The 21101-nt window shown below is 37.2% G+C and overlaps 1 protein-coding gene across 10 annotated transcripts in view; it reads left to right on the top strand.

Moving 5' to 3' along the window:
- Positions 1-21101, top strand: part of LOC149818236 (uncharacterized) — a 118697-nt gene that overhangs the window by 70196 nt on the left and 27400 nt on the right. For all 10 annotated transcript variants that reach the window (XR_016427440.1, XM_089986006.1, XM_089986004.1 and 7 more), the window contains one exon: positions 4925-5083. Coding sequence is in view for 9 of the 10 variants with exons in the window: in XM_089986006.1 (XP_089842132.1) it covers positions 4925-5083 (159 nt within the window). In the remaining variant the exon portion in view is untranslated. The remainder of the gene's footprint in view (positions 1-4924; positions 5084-21101) is intronic.

Genomic DNA, 21101 nt, shown 5'->3' with positions numbered 1-21101 from the left:
ATAATCATTCACCGGTATATCTTGCTCACCAAGCTTCACTACACTCTCATCACTACTTCGTTGCTTACTAAACCGACATTCCATATATTCAGTCTTACTCTTACTCAACTTAAAACCTCTAGCTTCCAATGTCTGTCTCTATAATTCTAACTTAGCATTAACCCTAGCTCTAGACTCATCAATCAAAACAATATCATCAGCAAACAACATACACCACGGTACATTTTCTTGAATTGATCTCGTAAGCTCATCCATCACTATCGCAAATAGGAAAGGGCTTAAAGCAGATCCTTGATGTAACCCAACCGTTATCGGAAAATTGGTTGTCACCCCTCCACAAGTGCGGACATTGGTTACTACTCCTTCATACATATCTTTAATTATACTAATGTACTTGAGAGAAACACCTTTCTTCATCATTGTCCACCAGAGAACGTCCCTAGGTACTCTATCGTATGCCTTCTCTAAATCAATAAAAACCATATGCAAATCTTTGTTCCTCTCTCTATATCTTTCAATAAGTTGTCTAAGAAGATGTATAGCTTCCATAGTTGATCTTCCAGGCATAAAACCAAATTGATTCTCCGATATCATGACAACCTTCCTCAACCTAGACTCAATCACCCTCTCCCAAAGTTTCATAGTATGACTCATGAGTTTTATACCACGATAGTTTGTGCAATCTTGTATATCACCCTTATTCTTATATAAAGGCACCAAAGTACTCTTCCTCCACTCATTAGGCATCTTATTTGTTCGCCAAATCAAGTTAAAAAGATTTGTCAACCATTCTAAACCTTTCTCTCCCAAGCATTTCCAAGCCTCGATAGGTATACCATCTGGGCCAACTGCCCTTCTTGATTTCATTTTCTTCAAAGCCTCTGCAATTTCTTTCTTTTGAATCTTGCGCATGAAGTCACGATTTATCTCATGAAAAGGAATGGAGAAGTCTCTAAGATCTTGAGCATGACTATCATTAAATAGCTTATCAAAATAATCTTTCCATCTCTCCTTAATCTCCTCATCTTTGACTAAAACCCTTTGCGTTTCATCTTTGATACATCTAACCATACCCAAATCCTTCGATTTCCTATCTCTCATCTTTGCAAGCCTATAAATATCCTTCTCGCCTTCTTTGGTATCCAACTTGTCATAAACCTCCTTATATACCTTAGCCCTCGCGTTTCGAACAACTTTTTTAGCTTCCTTCTTTGCTATCATATACTTCTCCAAATTCTCATTATCACGACTCTTACTTAGATTTCTATAACACTCTCTTTTAACCTTAATAGCTAATTTGACATCCTCGTTCCACCATGATGTATCCTTACCTAGTGGTGCACCGCCTTTAGACTCACCCAATACCTCCTTAGCTACTTTTCTCATACCACCCGCTATCTTATTCCACATTGATTCTGAATCCTCCTCGAGACACCAATCAACTTCCTTAACTACCTGCTCTACAAACATTCCTTGTTTAGCTCCTTTCAGTGCCCACCACTTAATTCTAGGATCTATCCTATGTCTATCCCTTTTTCTTGGACACAAGAACAAAAATAATTTGTAGGGAGATCAAGATGGTCCATATAATAGAGGTCTCCCTTTCTATGGCCTTGCCCAATCCGCTTCCCGGACCAGAGATCCTGCACAAAGCAACCATTAGATGAGAAAGATATTTCACATCCATGGTCGGCAATTTGAGAAACCGAAAATAGGTTTAAATTTAGTTTGGGAACAACTCTTACTTTTGGAACACAAAATTTTTGAGAATCTTTAAAAGAGCCAATACTTGAATTTTTTAAAAAGGTTCCATCGGCCGTAGAGACACAAGAGTCCTTTGAATTGGTGCAAACATCAATAAGTGCATTTTCATTAGGGGTCATATGAAAAGAAGCTCCGGAGTCAAGGATCCAATAATATGTACCGGGTGATGATGTTGAGGCAATAGCCGCACCCGATGTGGAGGAAGAAACTTTTAGTATTTGTTGGAGAGCCATAGATATTTGTCCAAGAGTTTATTTGATGTCATTGTTCTTGCCTTCATCTTCTTTGGTGGTGGTTTCTTCAAGAGAGGCCACCTTAGGCTTGAAGGTTCCAATAAGCTTTGGACAAGCGGGTTTAATGTGACCCGGCTCATTGCAATAATGACAAACAATCATTTTTCTTCCTCCATTGTAGTTTTCTTGTTTCTCAAAATGAGGAGGCTTATAGGTTCTAACATTGTTACCCGGTTTTGATACGGCAAGGACTTCATCAACATGCTTACTCATGCCAAGCCTTGTCTCCTCTTGAGTGATTTCGGCAATAGCATCCTCAATAGGAGGAAAAATAGATCTATGGAGAAGTGAAGATCTCACTTGCTCAAATTCGGGACGTAGCCCAAAAAGGAATTGAAACAATCGCTCTTGTTCCATTTGTTTTTGCCTTAAATCAATATCTTCCATAGAAACCCATTTTGGCTCCAAAAGAGCCAATTCATCCCATAGTGGGTTTAGGGCACTATAATAGTCTTGAATGCTAGAATCACCTTGCTTGGTGGTTCTAATCTTTTCTTGCAAGAAGTATGCTCTTGCAAGATCCTTTTGGGTATACATACCCTTCATAAAGGACCAAGCCTCATTGGCTCTACGAAATTTAGATATATTAGCACATACCTTAAGCTCCACATTGTTCATAAACCACGAAAGGATTTTTGCGTGATTGCTTTCCCAATCTTCCACTTCTTTTTTGATGATTTTCAATGGCTTTGAGGCAAACATCTCCTTCAAGAGCCTTTTCTTGACCTTCTTCGTCCTTTGTGAGCATAAGCTTAGGTTCCGGAACGGTACCCACGACAAAACCCCAAAGCTTCTTTCCTTTGAGATTATTTTCCATTGTCGATGCCCGCATCATATAATTCTTTCCATTGAGCTTGAAAGATAGGACAATCTTTGCCTCTATGATGTTGCCAAGAAGTGAAAAGATATCCACTAAATATGAGATACACAAACCACACCTTTCCTTCAAGAATCGAGTGGCTCTGATACCATGTAATGAGATATTGCGGAAATATAAAGAGTGCATACAAGCACTTACAACAATGAATAAAAGAGACAATATCATGAGTCCACAAAGGGACAATACAAGCACAAGCCTTTAAGAAGGCAACAATATAAAAAGCCTCTTATTGAGAAGAGAGAAAACTCTCAAGAATGAAAAATATACAAGGGGTTCACCCCTATTTATAGGAGAGGGAGAGGAGAAAAGGGATGGTCAAAAGGCCTCAAAAGGAGAGCCAAAAGGGGGCCCGTTGGGGGCTCCAACGACTCTAAGGTTGGAGCCCCTTTTAGTCCTCAAAAGAAGTAAAAAAAGAATTTAAAAAATAAAAAATAAAAATACATTTTATCAAAAACACGAAATAGTTGTTTCCTAAAACAACTAGGTGAAATTACAAAAATACCCCTATCGAGTATATATATATATATATACATTTTAATACGAGCCCTGCCGATAGCAACGAGACGACAGGGGGCCAGCCCTTGCCGACAGCAGCGAAGCGACAGGGGGCCAGCCCCTGCCGATAGCAACGAGACGGCAGGGGGCCAGCCCCTGCCGATAGCATCGAGGCGGCAGGGGGCCAACCCCTGCCGACAACAGCGAAGCGGCAGGGGTCGAGCCCCTGCTGATAGCTACGAGACGGCAGGGGTCGAGCCTCTGCCGATAGCAACGAGACGGCAGGGGGCCAACCCCTGCCGACAGCAGCGAAGCGGCTGGAGTCGAGCCCCTGCCGACAGCAACGAGATGGCAGGGTGCCAACCCCTGCCGATAGCAACAAGGTGGCAGGGGGGCAGCCCCTGCCGGCAGAGAGAGAGAGAGAGAGAGATCGGGACGGAGGTGAAGAGGGGGGGATAAGGGCGTACCTGGGAAGAGGATCGTTGGCGTCGTCGGTCGGCAGTGGTTGTCGCGGCGGCGGCGATCGACGTTGGTGGCGTGCGCAGGGAAGGAGGAGAGGGCAGGCACGAGGGGAGCGAAGAGCTTCGAGAGGGAGGTGTGCCTCCCCTCGCCCTCCTACGATGCTCTTAAAGGGCTCAGGGGGGGGGCGATAAATGGGGAAACCCCGGTGGGTTTCCCTAATCCACCCGATATCGCAGGCGGGGTGCGGTGCTCGGGAAGAGGATTTTCTTAAAATCCTCTTCTCGAGTCGGGTTTTTAAAAACCCTATCGAGGATGGGGCCCGGGTCAGGTCCTGACCCGACCCGGCCCGGGTCCGATACAATATATTTTTTTTGTTTTAAAACCGTGGGTTTTACAATTATATTCCTTGTCCTATATAAATCTTGATTTCATTTATTTTTGTCCCATGAAGTTACATGGGTGTGATAGGTAATTAGATATGCACCAACAGAAACCACAGATATACTCAAGCATGGTACAAGTTGTGCCAAGCCATGACCTATAGGATTAATCTTGTTTTCATTTTTACTCATGTGGCACCCACCTTTAAGTAGTAATATTCTTGAGGCCAGCCAGGTCTGAGCCGTAGCATTCAGGCTTGGCTTGGCACAACTTGTACCATGCTTTAATATATCTTGTGCTCAAGTGAAGCATGAAACCATGCTATTCAAATAAACTTATTGAAACTTGACTTTTTAGGTATGGATGTCCATCAATATCTTGTCTTGATTGATGTTCGCTAATCCACACCTTGGCACCGTCTATTGTGCTAATATCATGAAGGTTTCTGTGCTTTTCTTCTTTTTAGATAACTTCTTCCTGTTGTTAATTCTGTGTTGGTCAAATGTGTCACTTATCTGTGAGCTGAAAATGAGTATGTTGATATTTTAATTTGATTATTCCTTATGTTGTTTCTCAGGATGATAGTGTGATTTTTTTTTATTCAACGTTCTGGGATTTATACAAACTGGCATTTCACTTCATGACTCAGGTGCTGGGAGGATTCAACACCTCAAATTATGTTACTGAAAGAAAATGGACAGTCGCTTCAGATGGCACCCGGGTTCCTATTTCAATTGTTTATCGGAAAGATCTGGTGAAACTTGATGGTACAGATCCAATGCTTCTGTATGGTTATGGTTCTTATGAGGTAACATATGATGTGAATGCTTGCCAGTTGCCATTTGAATTCATGATTGATGAAAATTATGGCAATAATTAAACTGGTGCCTTATTTCATGTGTTATCATTATCCTTTGTTGTGAGATTTGCAAGCTGTTGAATCTTGTAATGAAAAGAGTTGGACATAATATCATTGAGGTTGACCACAAAATAGTTCATCTGCTTCATCAAGGACTAACATTAGAGGGTGGAAGATTCACAGCTATGGTGCTAAATATATCACATACAGGACTAGGCCCCCCCATTAGGGGTGGCAATCGGGTCGGGTTGGCGTGTCAGCATACCTCAACCCGAACCCGACCCGTTTATTAAACGGGTCGGCTGTGGCAAACACGAACCCGACCCGTTTAATAAACGGGTAACCCGACACGACCCGCCAACCCATTTAATAAATGGGTTGGGTCGGGTAAACGGGTTTTCAGGTTCGCGGGTCAGGTTGGCGGGTTGACGGATCGGGTTGGCAGGTAGGCAGGTTGGCGGGTCGGGTTGACGGGCTGACGGGTCGGGTTGGCGGGTTGACCCACCCGCCTAACCCGTTTATTAAACGGGTCAACCGGGTTGGCGGGTTGGCATACCCCCAACCCGAACCCGACCTGTTTAATAAACGGGTTACGCGGGTCGACTCGTTTATTAAACGGGTTGGCTTAAGCCCAACCCGAACCCGCCTAAGAGGCGGGTTGGCGGGTCGTGTCAGAAATTGCCACCCCTACCTCCCATGGACCATTTTGTTTCTTGATACTGCTTCTTTAACCACTGGTGCAGGGCCAACATGGTCCTGGGAGCCTACCTGTGACTATGTTAAGATGTATGTACTATTTTATATATACTTATGTTTACATATATACGTATATATATTTATATATATTATATATATTATAAGTCAACTTAGGTTGACTTTAACTAGCCGTTGGAATAGGTCCAACGGCTATATTCGGCTAGTTAAACTAGCTGTTGGACCCTCTCCAACGGCTAGATAGGATCTTTTTACTCTCTCTTCTCTCCTCTTTTTCTATATAATGGTGGGTGGGTGTATGTGTGTGGGTTGCGAGAGTGATGGGTAGTATTAGGCTTTTGTGAGTTTGAGTGTACTGTAGTGAGGACTTTATGTATTTTTTGTTCTTATTAATGAAATTATTCATTCACATTTCTTGTGATTCTTTTTAGTCCTTGTATTTTTTATCCAAATGTATTATGCTTCGATTCTTGGAGTTCTTTTTGAAATGCATCGGGATCTGCACCATTTCGTGACATGGTATCAGAGCAAGGCATCGTGGTTTTGGAAAAGATTCGTATTAATGAATGTTATGAATTCAAGGATTTCGCTTTATGGTATGTATCTTTGGTTTTCCTATTTTCATATATATGATAGGTGTTTTAAAACAAATGGGTTATATTAAAAATAAATGTGTTTTTGGAATATGTAGAAATTGTTGTCTGTTGATATATGAAATATATTTTTTAGATTATGGATATGTATATTGAAAAATTATATTTTGCAAAAATATGTGGTTTCTTAAAGTCTTATGTGTTTCATGTTTTGCAAAATGCTAAATTTCATGTATTTCTTTCTTGAATGTCTCTTAACGTATGTGTATACATGGATTTTTAATATATCGTGATGTTTCTTTGGTGTTTTTAATTATGTGACGAAGTATGAATTTTTAAGATATATTGTGTGAACTCCATGATTAAGATTGTGAATCTTAGAAATTTTTTGTATGGTGATTGGTTACATAGATGTTTTCTATGCTCTATGCTCTCATAAGGTACTTTTATCATTGTGTGGATGTGTTATTCCATATATGTTTGAGTGATAGTGCTCTATTTTAAAAATACCTTATTAAGTAAGATTATTTTCAAGTTAATGACTTGTGTAAGGAATTCTTAGATATATGCCACAAGTAGCCTTTATAATTGAATGACATATGCATGGTTTGTCATCATATACTCGAATGCATATTTTAATAATATTAAATGTGTTTCTCTATTGTGTGTTATATTTTTCCCTAGTGGATTCTTTGTGTTTATGCTTCTTCTTGAGCATTTTTAAATCTTATATTTTTAAGACTCTTATATGCTTGTCGCTTAGCCCTTAGTGGCTTTATGTGTTTTTGCCCATTGGTGGCTTATTGATTTGTGTGCTTGTGCACTCATGTAACCCCTACTAGTTTCTTTCTTGTGCACTGATATTTTGTAGCTTGCTTCTTAGAGATTTTATATTTGTTGAAATTTCTTGTATACCATATGTGGGTTTATGGTTGGAGATAGTTATGTATGTTATTGAATTTCTATATAGCTCTTTGTTAATCTCTACATGTTTGCTTTCAATTGTCTCATAGTAGACTTATGATTTAGATTTAACTTCTTAGAAGTTATTCTTTAATAAAATCATATATTATTGTCTCTTTATTGAAATTTATTGGATCTTTTGTATGTAATGTGCCTTAGTATACTTGTTCCTTGATTGGTAGATTTATGATTCCATTATCTTTTGAAGATACTCAAATTTCATGATTCCATCTCCTCTATGTAGATTGCTTATATTAGGCATGATCTTTGTTCGTTATTTAATCGTTAATGACTGTAAAAATTGTCATGTGACATATTGTGTTGCATATGATTGCACTTATTTCTATTTGAAATTATGACTTTCGAATCAATTATGTTTTTGAACTCACATTATTTGAAATTGATCTATTCGTGAGTTCGTTATTGTCGTACTATGGCATTTGTTTTGTCCATCATCGAATTTTATATGATGCATATTTTCTTTTTGGCTTTGTTGTTGTTGGGTCAGAGTAAGTCGTTGAGGTGAGTTATGTTTGCACCTCATGTCGTCTTATCAGTCTAGATTTTCAAGGGTTATGAGTGATGTGTTGTCACTTGTCTTGAGTTAGATTGATGGTTGATTGGCCTCTGAATCCATGTTGCTTTTGTTGAACCAAAGATGTTTGTTGGGGTGAGTTGTGTTCACCTTGGTTTTTGTCAGTTTTGATTGTTGGCTTATATTTTGGATCTAACTGACGGTTGTTTGATCTCTGGTTCTGTGAGTGTTATTTCACTCATTCGTATATTTGGGCAGTGTTATTATGATCGATGCTTATAATTATGTTTATATGTGATGACTATCTATTTTTTAGACCATGGTGTTTCGAAAGATTGTTAAAATTGATATCATTTTTCTTCTTGGTGACATAAGTTTGTTTTCATTACAAGCTCTCTTACCTCGTGTGTTTTCTTGTTTTATGCCTCTTAAGTGTCATTTTTAGGTAGACAATAGATGTTTTTCAATGTGGTGAGTTATATGCACCCATTGGTGTAATTTGCAGTTTTACAATTATTTGTGAAGTGAGGTATGTGCACCTCTTGTGGTTGTAGTTGGTATTTGATCCATAAGTGGTCCGTGTTTATTCATACTTTTTGTGTGTTTGTGAAGCTCATAAGTGGCATTGTGATTGTACTCTTGTTCTAGTAGCTGATACACTTGGATTTTGAGGTTTGGAGGTCTAATGAGGTGATTGCTTATGGTGGTCGAACTATTGTTAAGATTTGCAAATATCATTCATTGTGTTATGTGAGATTTTTAAATCTCTCCATAAATTTTCTAAACTCATTTGCTCTTGTATGGGAAATGGTTATTGATATATTTTCATGCATTTTGCATTGAATATGCTTTAATTGCATGATCAATGATATTTTAAATTTGTTTCATGATTGATTGTCTTACCTATTTTGCATAAATTTAATTAATGCTTTTCTAAGCATGTGTTAATGAAAGATCTCTTATATTTTACTTATGACTCTTTGTGATTTGTTGGTGTGTATTTCCATTGTGAGATTTCTTGGTCTAAACATTTCTTGATATTTGTGGGATTTTCAATCTATTCATGCTTTTTTGTAAGTTATCTCTTGAAAGATTTTCTTGAAATTGGTTCATAAGTGATTTTTTTCGATGATTCTAAACTATCACATGGTTTATTCATATATGCATTAGGTGTGTGGTTAATATTGCTTCTAAATTGTATTAGTTAATTGATCCGTGTTTATTTGTCTTTTCTTAATTCTTTATTGAATGATTTGAAACATTTCTTGTATCTTCCATTGTGTAAAAATGATTCATTCTTAAAAGGAAATCTTATGAGTAATTTATTTTCCTTTGTGGGTGATTATGATGTAAACTCCTTTGTGTGTTATTTATTCATGATACCGATGTTGTTTGAAAATCCATATTTCATGCCTTTATCCATTAATGAACTTTTTCGTGATAGATATATGTGTGTAATAACTTTGAATAATTCATGTTTTCATGAATGTTTTAAGTAATTAATGATTTATGAGCTTATCTTTGAGATATTTTATGCATGCATCTATCTTTTTGATAATATGCAATTATGTTCTCTTATGATTTAAGAACTATGATTTCTTAAAAATTATCTATTAAGATGAGTCTCTCAATGACTATCGTGTTTGAAATTAATGATTTTTCAAAATTAATATCGATTTTTTTACTTTAAATAATTTTGAAAATTATCAAATTGCCTTATTAAATATTTTTTTATATATTGTATTTTTGTGTGTTTGGCTATCCTCTCTCCATAATATATTGTAATAAAATGGTGGTCCTCAACAAATGCACAAATAACTTACAAACAAGTGTCTATTGGAGACACTACAAGCATGACCCTTGAAAGGGTATAAAGGGAAAAACACTTGAAAAATAAATAATACTTTATTCATGAACAAAATGCTTAAGAAGCATAGTTCTTTACATTGAAGGGGTTCACCCCTATATATACAAAAAAATGGGAGAGAGAGGAGAGCTCATTTTGAGCTCTCCAAAAAGAGACGTTGGATTCCAACGTCTCTTAATATAGCTGTTGGACTACAGTCCAACAACATTTATTATTATAGCTGTTGGACTATAGTCCAACAGCATTTATTATAGTTGTTGGACTACAGTCCAACAGCTACTTGCACAGTCAAGTTCCAATAGGAACTTGACTGGATCAAAATATCTAGTTTCTATTGAACTAGATGCTAAAAAAGAAAATAAAAAAATAGAAAAATAAAATAATAAAAGAAAATATAATAATATTAAATAATATATATATATATTGCAGTTTACATTTTAACACTCCCCTTCAAACTTACGGTACAATGAGCGAAAGTTTGTCTAAGAGGAAGTGAAATCTGGGAGCAGCGAGAGGCTTGGTGAAGAAGTCTGCTAATTGATATTCTGATGTAACATATGGCAGATCAATGGTTCCATGTAAGTATTCCTCTCTGACATAGTGACAGTCCATCTCAATGTGTTTAGTGCGCTCATGGAATGTCCGGTTGCTTGCAATGTAGATCGCACTTTTGTTGTCACAACACATCTTTGAAGCTTGCGTTGCTTTAGCTCCCATATCCGCTAGCAATCGTCTGAGCCAAACAACCTCTATAGTGGTGGTTGCCATGGCTCTGTATTCAGCTTCGGTGGAGGAAAGAGAGACTTTCTGCTGCTTCTTGCACCTCCACGAAATTAAGCTTTCACATAGGAACACACAAAAACCAGTAGTTGAGTGTCTATTATTGGGATCACCTCCCCAGTCAGCATCAGTATATGCAATTAAATTTAATGAAGATGAAGCAGACAAGAAGAGTCCTCGTGAAAGAGAGGATTTTAAGTATCTAATAATACGCAAAATCGCTCCCATGTGCACGGAGGTGGGAGCATGCTGAAACTGACTGACTGTATGAACCGCATGAGTTATATTTGGCCTAGTAATGGAAAGATAAGAAAGAGCTCCAACAAGTTGTCTATAAGGAGTAGGATCATCAAGAAGTTCTCCATCATCAATTTTCATTTTAACATTGACAACTTCTGGAGTGTCTACTTTCTTATCATCTGTAATTCCAGACCTGGAAACGATATCAAGAGCAAATTTAGATTGAGATATCAAATACCCCCGAGGGGAATAAGCAACTTCAATGCCTAAAAAATATCTTAATAAACCTAAGTCAGTCATTTCAAAGTGAGTTTTAAGAAGAGATTTGATATTTGCAACTCCCTGTTTGTCACCTCCGGTGATGATCATATCGTCTACATAGAAAAGAAGAATAATGATGCCTGCATCAGATTTCTTAACAAACAAAGCAGTGTCAGTTAAACAAGGTTGAAAACCAATATCAAGCATAACATGACTAAATCGGTCATACCAGGCTTTTGGAGCCTGTTTAAGACCATAAAGAGCTTTTTCTAGACGAAGAGCTTTACCCTTAGGGATACTAATACCAGGTGGGGCTACCATGTATACTTCTTCAACGAGATTCCCATTCAGGAAAGCATTTTTGACATCTAATTGAAAGATAGACCATGTTCTAATGGAGGCCAAGGCTATTAAAGTTCTAACAGTGGTCATACGGGCCACAGGAGCAAATGTTTCTTCATAATCGATGCCATACTCTTGGGCATATCCTTTTGCTACTAAACGGGCCTTATATCTTTCCAGGGTCCCATCACTTTTGGTTTTGACTTTGTATACCCACCTACAACCTATAGGTTTCTTACCCGGAGGAATATCTTGTATCGTCCAAGTATTGGCCTTTTCTAGTGCATCCAATTCTATTTTCATGGCTTCTATCCATTCTATATGATTTTTTGCTTGAGAATAGGATGATGGTTCAACATATGATTGTATTAATGTAATGGCGGCCCTATACGTGGGTGAAAAAGATTCATAAGACACAAATTTTTCTAGAGGTTTAGAGATTCTAGACGTTCTTCTAGGCGAGACTTCAGAGTATTTTTGTAATGCACATGGAAGATTTTGCTCTCTACGTCTTGAATATTGTAGACTAACATCCCTATGGATTTGCTCTTCATTATCATCATTTTCAACAACAATAGGACTTTGATCATTGTCAAGGTCACATCCAACATCACATTCATTGGATTTTGAAGTTGGATCAATTAAAAACGAGTATTCAGTGACATCCTTGGATTTTTCAAATTCAAAGAAGCTTTCTTTTTCCAAAAAAGATACATTTCTTGACACATATAATTTGTCATTTTGAAAATCGAAACACCTGTAGCCTTTTTGATTATCAGCATATCCTAAAAAGGCACATGGGATTGCACGAGGAGAGAGTTTATCATTTCTGTTGGTGAAAACAAAACATTTGCATCCAAAGACTCTTAATCTAGAATAATCTGGAGTTAAATTAACAAGCTTTTCTATTGGAGTTGTATTCTTTAATGAGGAAGATGGCATCCTATTAATGAGGTAGGTGGCAGTTAGGACCGCTTCTGCCCAAAAACTTTTTGGAACTTGATTTGCAATTAGCAATGTCCTAGTAGTTTCCATAATGTGCCGATGTTTGCGTTCGGCTAGGCCATTCTGTTGTGGAGTGTGTGGACATGATCTTTGATGTGTAATACCATGTAAATTGAGATAGTCTTTGAATTCGTTGGACATAAATTCTCCCCCTGAATCAGTGCGAAAAACAGAAATATCATTTTGAAACTTATTTTTAACCATTTTATGAAATATTTGGAAGTTAGCAAAGACATCAGATTTATGTTTAAGAAAATAAATCCAAGTATGTCTAGAAAAGTCATCAACAAAAATGACATAATATGTATAACCACCTTTGGAAATAACTGGTGCGGGGCCCCAAACATCCGAATGTATTAACTCAAGTGGTCGTGAGGAAACAAAAGTTCTACTAAGAAATGGTAACCTTTTCATTTTGCCAAGAATGCAGTCTTTACAAGAAAAATTTTCAGAATTACAAAATTTTTCCAAACTTGGAAAATATTTAATTTTAGACATATGAGGATGGCCAAGCCTTTTGTGCCATAAATCCAATTCTAATTTCTGAATATTATAACAAAATGCATTCTTGGGTAATTCCAAAAAGTCCATGTAATAAAGTCCTCCTTCTCTATGGCCTTCCCCAATCAGCTTCCCTGACTGGCGATCCTGTACCCAACAACCATGAGAAGAGAAGGAGATATTACATCCATAATCAGATATTTGCGAGACAGATAAGAGATTCAAATTAAGTTTAGGAATATATCTAACTTCTGGGATAAAAAATCTTTTGGATTTTTGAAGATTTTCAAAACATCCTATTCCTTTTACTTCGAGAGATGTGCCATCGGCTGTAAAAACCTTTGACACACTTGAGTTATTTTTAAGACATTCGGATAGACTATTAACATTTGGGGTCATATGAAAAGAAGCACCAGAATCTAAAAGCCAAGGAAAGTTACCTGGACCGGAGAAAGATGCAACTGCCGCTCCAGTTGAGGCTTCGGTTGAGGAGGATACCCCTTTGAGAAGAGGTTGAAGGATTTCCATCAGTTGAGCCATAGACACAGGTGCATCTTGATCTTTTGACTCAGATGCAACTCTTTTTTCTTCTCTTCTTTTTAACTTTGGACATTGAGGCCTATAGTGCCCCGGTTCATAACAATGATGACAAATAACTTTTCTTTTATCAAAGTCGTCGTTTTGCCTTCCAAAATGAGGCGGCTTGTAAGTACGAGTATGATTCTCCGGTCTAGATACAGCTAAAACGGAGTCATCATCAACTTTTGGAGTACTTTTTCTAAGTCTATTTTCCTCCATAGTGAGCTCTTCTATAGTATCAACAATAGAAGGAATTTTTCCACGATGTAAAAGGGCTGATTTGGTGGATTCAAACTCCGGCCTTAGACCATTCACAAATTGATAGAAATGTTCCATATCGAGTTGCTTTTGGCGAAGCTCGATGTCTTCGGCACAATGCCATTTGGGCTCAAGAAGAGCCAACTCTTCCCAAAGTTCGGACAACTCATTATAATATTCTCGAATAGTTTTATCTTTTTTAGTCATTGTCCGAACTTTATCTTGTAAATTGCATACATGTGCAATATCTTTAAGGGAATACATGTTTTTGAGGTATTCCCAAGCCTTATCGGCATGCTCAAACTTAGCTAGACTAGAGCATTTTTTAATGTCAATGCTATTGATGAGCCATGACATAATTTTTGCATGCCCTATCTTCCATTCTTTCCATTTCTTTTCATAAGTGGCTAACGCCTTACTCTTCTCTTCTTCCGTTAGAGGAACCTCTTTATCACCCTCTTTCTTGGTAAGAGATAGTTTAGGTTCCAAATCGGAACCATCCACTATACCCCATAAACCTTTTCCCCAAATGTGGTGCTTCATAATCGAAGCCCACATTACATATTTAGTATCATTTAGCTTCATAGGAATGATGGTGATCTTATCATTGTCATCCATCTTTTACAAGGGTAAGAGAGGAATAAATAGGAGGAGAGAGAGAGAAAAATAAAAAGAAAAGAAAAAGAGTAGACAAAGGAATAAGAGAGGATACAAAACCAATTTTTTTTGTAGCACAAGTTCGCCTTTCTTCAAACAAATCTTCTTGAGCCAAGAACAAGGTGATGAAACACCTTTTGTAAATGTGGCACGGAAATCGAGGCGGAAGCACTTCAAGATCTAAGGATTTCGTAGCTCTGATACCATGTAATAAAATGGTGGTCTTCAACAAATGCACAAACAAGTGTCTATTGGAGACACTACAAGCATGACCCTTGAAAGGGTATAAAGGGAAGAACACTTGAAAAATAAATAATACTTTATTCATGAACAAAATGCTTAAGAAGCATAGTTCTTTACATTGAAGGGGTTCACCCCTATATATACAAAAAAATGGGAGAGAGAGGAGAGCTCATTTTGAGCTCTCCAAAAAGAGACGTTGGATTCCAACGTCTCTTAATATAGCTGTTGGACTACAGTCCAACAGCATTTATTATTATAGCTGTTGGACTATAGTCCAACAGCATTTATTATAGCTGTTGGACTACAGTCCAACAGCTACTTGCACAGTCAAGTTTCAACAGGAACTTGACTGGATCAAAATATCTAGTTTCTATTGAACTAGATGCTAAAAAAGAAAATAAAAAAATAGAAAAATAAAATAATAAAAGAAAATATAATAATATTAAATAATATATATATATATATATATATTGCAGTTTACATTTTAACATATATAACTAATATAGTTATTTTAAATCTTCTATTGATAGATATGTGCATAGTTGGGATGTTTTGTTAGCTCTATTTACATGTCCTCAAGTATTGATGATATTGAAGGCTCTAAATGTAATATCGCTTATTTTCACACTTAATCATTTTGAGATACGTAAGAAGGTAGGCGTTGCACCCATTGAAAATAAGATGAGAGAGAATCGTTTACAGTGGTTTGGACATATTCGGCGAATGCCTAATGATGCTCCGGTTAGAAGGATGGAGAAATGGGAAAATATATTAGTTAAAAGAGGTCGGGTAGGCCTAGGAAGACTTGGAGGGAAATGATAGGAAAGGATATGAATACTTTGAACCTCACCCAGGACATGGCATTGGATAGAAATGATTGGAGGAGAAGGATTCATGTGGAAGACCCAAAATGATTTTCTTTGTTGGTTCATATTGCCGATCCCAATTCTTTTAGGATGAAGGCGTAGTTGTTGTTGTTGTTGTTGTTGTCATTTTGAGACTTTTCGAAAATTTGGCTAAGTATATAGAAGAAAACTCGGTAAAACCTTGATATAGGTTAACATCTTTTGAGTCTAGGCTTGACCTAGGTCTCATCGGCAAGGCCTAAACGAGACACTTAAAACGTGAGAAAAAGTTTTATTTTCAACATTTAAATTCAAGTGAAATTCGAGCGAAATTCAGGTTATTTTTGAATGAATTTTAGAGGCGAAATTTGAGTTATATATCGTTGGATGCATCACAAAATTCTGAGCATAACGATATTTTACTTTTCCAAATTCGGACTACAGTTGGCCCGAAAATCACATTTTTCAAAAAAAAGGACTGCCTCGACGGGCCGAGTCCGGTTTTGGATCGGACTTGATCCAATGCTTATGTTCCAAATTAATATGGATCTGGACTCTACTTAAGACTCATATTAATCTGGATTTGATCCAGCCCAGGATCCAATTGAGGTTTAGACATGGATTTGGATCTTGGATCCGAATTCAGATTCAAAACCCATGCCTAACGAAAATTCAGCTTTAATTTCACTTTTTAGATTTAAATTGAGGTTATTTTGAGTTAAAAAGACTCCGAGAGGGATAAGGTACCCTCTGGAAGTTTCTAAATATTTAATTATTAATAATTAGTTATTAATTAATTATTTAATTATTAATAATTAGTTATTATTTAATTATTTAATTTTAATTAATTCTGAATTTCACTTTTTTGTTATTAGTTGGGACTCTTTAGGAGAGTCCTTATATAGGTGTATTAGGCTAAAGAAGGTTTAAGAAAGACTTTTAAAAAAATGAAAACTTTGAAAAAGTCAACACTTAGGAATTTTGGAAACTAAGAGAGAGGAAAACTCCCAAATGGGAGTGAACTCTCTCCCGCCCTCTCTAGAAAGGCTGGAGAGATAAGGGGGGGCGTCACCCCCCTATTCTCCTATAAAATGATCAAGAGAGAGAGAGAGAGAGAGAGAGAGAGAGAAGGGAAGAAGGAAGAGGAGCAAGGGGAGGTCCACTTCACCTCCAGCCATCCAACGTTTCATTCATAGATTTTTAGTTTTCTCTCAATCTACGATTAAGGTACGGGTTTTTCTCTTGTTTTGAATGAGAAAAAGAGTATGGATTTGAATTCCATGCAAAATTTTAGTGAGAACACATGAGAAAAGAGTAAATTTGAATATTTACTCTAAGACTCATGGGTGAAATTAATGTTTTTCCCTTTTTCTAAATCTATTTTGGAATAAAAATACATATATATATATATATATGTGTGCCATAGATCCATGGAACTGGACCGATCTTCCATGTATTGAACATCCGTAGATCTGGTCCAGATCTAATGCTCCAAGGTTTTGAAAAAGAAAAAAATCATATATTGCGATATGCATGCTCTTAGAACAATTTTCATGTATGCCTACTTCTATGTTAAAACAAAAATTGTGTCTTTGATTTTGGGTCATGTTAAAATAGTGTGTTAAGTTGCATGTTCATTCTTTTTTAACATCCGCGTAAAAATCTGAATGTAAAGACATGTATAAGCATGCTTACTTGATCATTAACCTGTGCATACCTGAAAGCAGGTTGCCTAGATATGAAGTTGTAAATGCATGCATACCTGAATTTAGACTTTCATATGCTTACATATTTAACCTGTAAGCATGCATACAAGTTGTAAATGCATCCATACATGCATGTTTGAGATATGAAGTTGTAAATGCATGCATACCTGAATTTAGACTTTTATATGCTTACATATTTAATCTGTAAGTTTGTAGTTTTTATTTTGTGTTGTGTTTGGAAGGTTGACTGACTCGGCAGGGGCAGGACTGGGCCCTGCCAGGCCCAGCCACTCGGCTGGGCTGGTGCTGGCTTGACAGTCCCTGCCAGGCCCAGCCACTCGGCTGGACTGTCATGCTGTAAAAAAAAAAGATAATAATAAAGTTTTTTTTCAGTTGGGCTAGCTGGCAGCCAGCCGAACCAGGCTCGGTTGGGCTGTTACAGGACCTGTCAGGCCCAGCCGAACTCGGTTCGGCTGGGGCTGGGCCAGGTGTTTGTGCAACTACAAATATATATATATATATATATATATATATATATATATATATATATATATATATATTTTACTGCATGCATGCTGCAGCTGGGTAGCCTGACAACCCAGCCGAGTAGTTCGGCTGGGCAAACATGGCTCTGTCAGGCCCAGCCCAGCCACACTGCTGGACTGGTGCAGGCATGGCAGACCTCTGCCAGGCCTAGTCTCCATGTTTTAAGGAAAATATATATATATATATAATATGTTAACTATATAACCAGATTATGCATGCTAAATGGACAGACTTAGCCATGAAAAGAAAATCCTGTTTCGTACACACTACTATTCAGTTTTACCTGTGTTACCTATGCTTAAGTTCTGAATGTTCAAGTGAATGTATGCGTCGCGTGTTAGTGGCATAAGTGCTTAAAATATTATATATTTTGTCATGTTTGTTGACATATGACCAGAATGCATGTATTTATGAGTTAGGCATACATATTTCTGCTTGCATCATGAAATGCTACATGACTTAGGGTCACGCACGACACCACATATGGGCAGAATGTTGATGTTATAAACATAGGCATGTGCATACAAGATGTGTATTTCTGAGCCTATGATCATAGGCATATGGAATTTTTCACATGCTTAGACTTGATATAACATGCTTGATCAACATATTAATGTAAGTCTACTTTCATGTGCATGTGTAAACCTGAAATTTATATATTTTGGCTCGTTTATAATTGCATGAGTGTTCACATGTTTAATTGAGTTGATTCAGGAATGAAAGCATGTAAATGTTAGAATTTTGTGAACACATGCATATCTCTAAATTAGCATATGTGAATGTGCATTGTAAAGCATGTGAAATAAATGCATAAGTGGCATGTTATTCATGAGTTTTGCATATGAATGCATCGATGATTAAAATGGATCATCGTGGGTCGTATGAGCCTTGAGCATGTGTTGCTCCTTGTTTAATTGTTTATGCATGACAAAAATTAAACTTGATATTATTGTTCTAGTTGCATTGTTCTATGTTTCCACGGGTTGTGGTCCTGTGAAGAGCTTCACATGTTGATTTGCAAACCTGTGTTATTAATTCTGCATGTTGAATTACAAATTAAAGAAGTTGAATTAATAACAAGATAAAAAAAATAAAAGAACAGTATAATCTACGCTTTCTCAATGTCCCTTCTATAGCATGAGAATTTTGGATATTGTGGTTTTGGGGAACCATGACGATACTAAGACTCTGTGTGCATTGTTGTGCCCTTGAACCCGATATAGAGGTTTCTCTCTCGACCACGGTTTTAAGAAAATTTTTGCCATTTTGTCTGGAGGTGATGTGTAGAGACAATTGTTGTTTTGGTATACCAAGAAAGTGATATTAGTGGATGTTGATTTTCATAATGTCCCGACATTAGATGTTGATTTCTAATATTCCGATGGATGATGTTGATTCTTGATATCGGTCGAGGATTGAGTGTGGAACCTAGTAATAAAATACAAATTGTGTATTAAGCTACACTGGTGACTTAACTTGATCTCGGGAATTTTTACCCGTTTTGAGTATCTGCGGGCAGCAGTAATAAAAAGATGAACTAAAGTTTGTGTGCATTTAATAGGGACATGCATATAAAAGAAAACTCTGATAAAAGATAATTTATTCATGCATGTGCATTGAAATTATGCATATTCCTGTTATGCATTAGATTATGCATATTTACTTGTTTCTTTACTTGTGATGTATTGACGATTGTATGATATTTGTTTCCTATTGCATGATAAATATCTTTATTGCTTAATTGATGTTCTCTATGGATAATAATTATTTTCTCCTGTTTAGCACTTGTTCTCTATTGCTTGAATAATCTTTGAATTGTGAACTTGTCATAATTGCATCCCTCTAAAATGTTGCATGAATCTTATTTGTGTTCTTTTTACTTATTTGATTCATTAGATGAACTTGTACGCAGGATCTTTACATTCTAACACCTTTACTTTTGTGTTTTTGCAGTCTTTAAGGTCCAGTGAAGGGACTTGCTTTGTGAGTGTCAGAAATATCGACCTGCAAGTGTTAAAGGTGAGGTAAAGAGAGAGGAGAGAGAGAAGAGAAGAGAGGAGATACAAGAGAGAAGTCGGCGACAATAGGGTTTTTCCCTCTTTTACTTATTATTTATATGTGTTGTACAGGGTATGACATTACACAAGAAATAAAAATAAATTACAAACATGCCACCGCCCACGCATCCCAAGATAGATCCTTGGAATGTGGTGCGGGTCGGATCCATGATCCAAAACTAACAGCCTCCCTCAAGTTGAGTATGGTCTTTGATCATGCTCAACTTGTCTTTGAGTGCCCAAAACTGATGAGTGGATAATCCCTTGGTAAAGATGTTAGCAACTTGTATATCTGACCGAACATATGCAGGTTCAATTTCTTTTTCTTCCACCTTTTGCCTAACAAAGTGTTGATCGATCTCGATATGCTTCGTGCGACAATGAAGGATGGGATTGAAGGCAATATTAATAGCACTCTGATTATCGCAAAGAAGCATAGAGGACGAGATCGGTTCTTGTAATTCTTGCAGTAGATGTCTCACCCATGTAACATCGGTTGTTCCTGCTGCCATTGCACGATACTCTTCTTCAGTACTAGATCGCGCCACTGCCGTTTGCTTCTTGCTACTCCATGTTACAATATTATTGCCGATAAGAATGCAATACCCCGAAACTGATCTGCGCTCGTCAGGATCACCAGCCCAGTCCGCGTCTGTGTAGGTGAATAGTCGATGCCCTGACATATAAGTTGTGTCCTTGGTGTACATCAAGCCATCTCCAATCGTACCCTTTAAATACCAAAGGATCCTTTTTACTCCTTCCATATGTACATCTGTAGGAGCATGCATAAACTGTGAAGCCTGATTGACAGAGTATGCTATGTCAGGCCTAGTGAATGTTAAGTATTGTAATATCCCTACAACTCGACGATACAAAGTAGGATCATGATAAGTAGTGCCTTCTTTAGCACTTAGCTTATGATTTAGAAGGCAAGGTGTGCTAATTGGTTTACAATTCTCCATCCCTGTAGCAAGTAAAATATCAATGGTGTACTTATGTTGGCTCAATGTAATAGTCTCATGTCGACTATCAACTTCCACACCCAAAAAATATCGCAAGGGACCCAAGTTTTTCATCTTGAATTTAGCCATCAGCATAGACTTAACCCAAGATATGTGAACCTCATCATTCCCGGTAATAATGATGTCATCAACATATATAAGTACCCAAACAATAGTTGAATCACTTTTGAATATGAACAATGAATGATCTAGAACACTTTTAGTGAACCCATGATGCTGGATCTCCGTGGAAAAACTCTCAAACCAAGATCGA

The sequence above is a fragment of the Nuphar pumila genome, chromosome 13 (assembly GCF_984573655.1).
Source record: "Nuphar pumila chromosome 13, dmNupPumi1.hap1.1, whole genome shotgun sequence".
Classification (NCBI taxonomy): Eukaryota; Viridiplantae; Streptophyta; class Magnoliopsida; order Nymphaeales; family Nymphaeaceae; genus Nuphar; species Nuphar pumila.
This window is presented reverse-complemented; position numbering and strand designations above follow the sequence as displayed.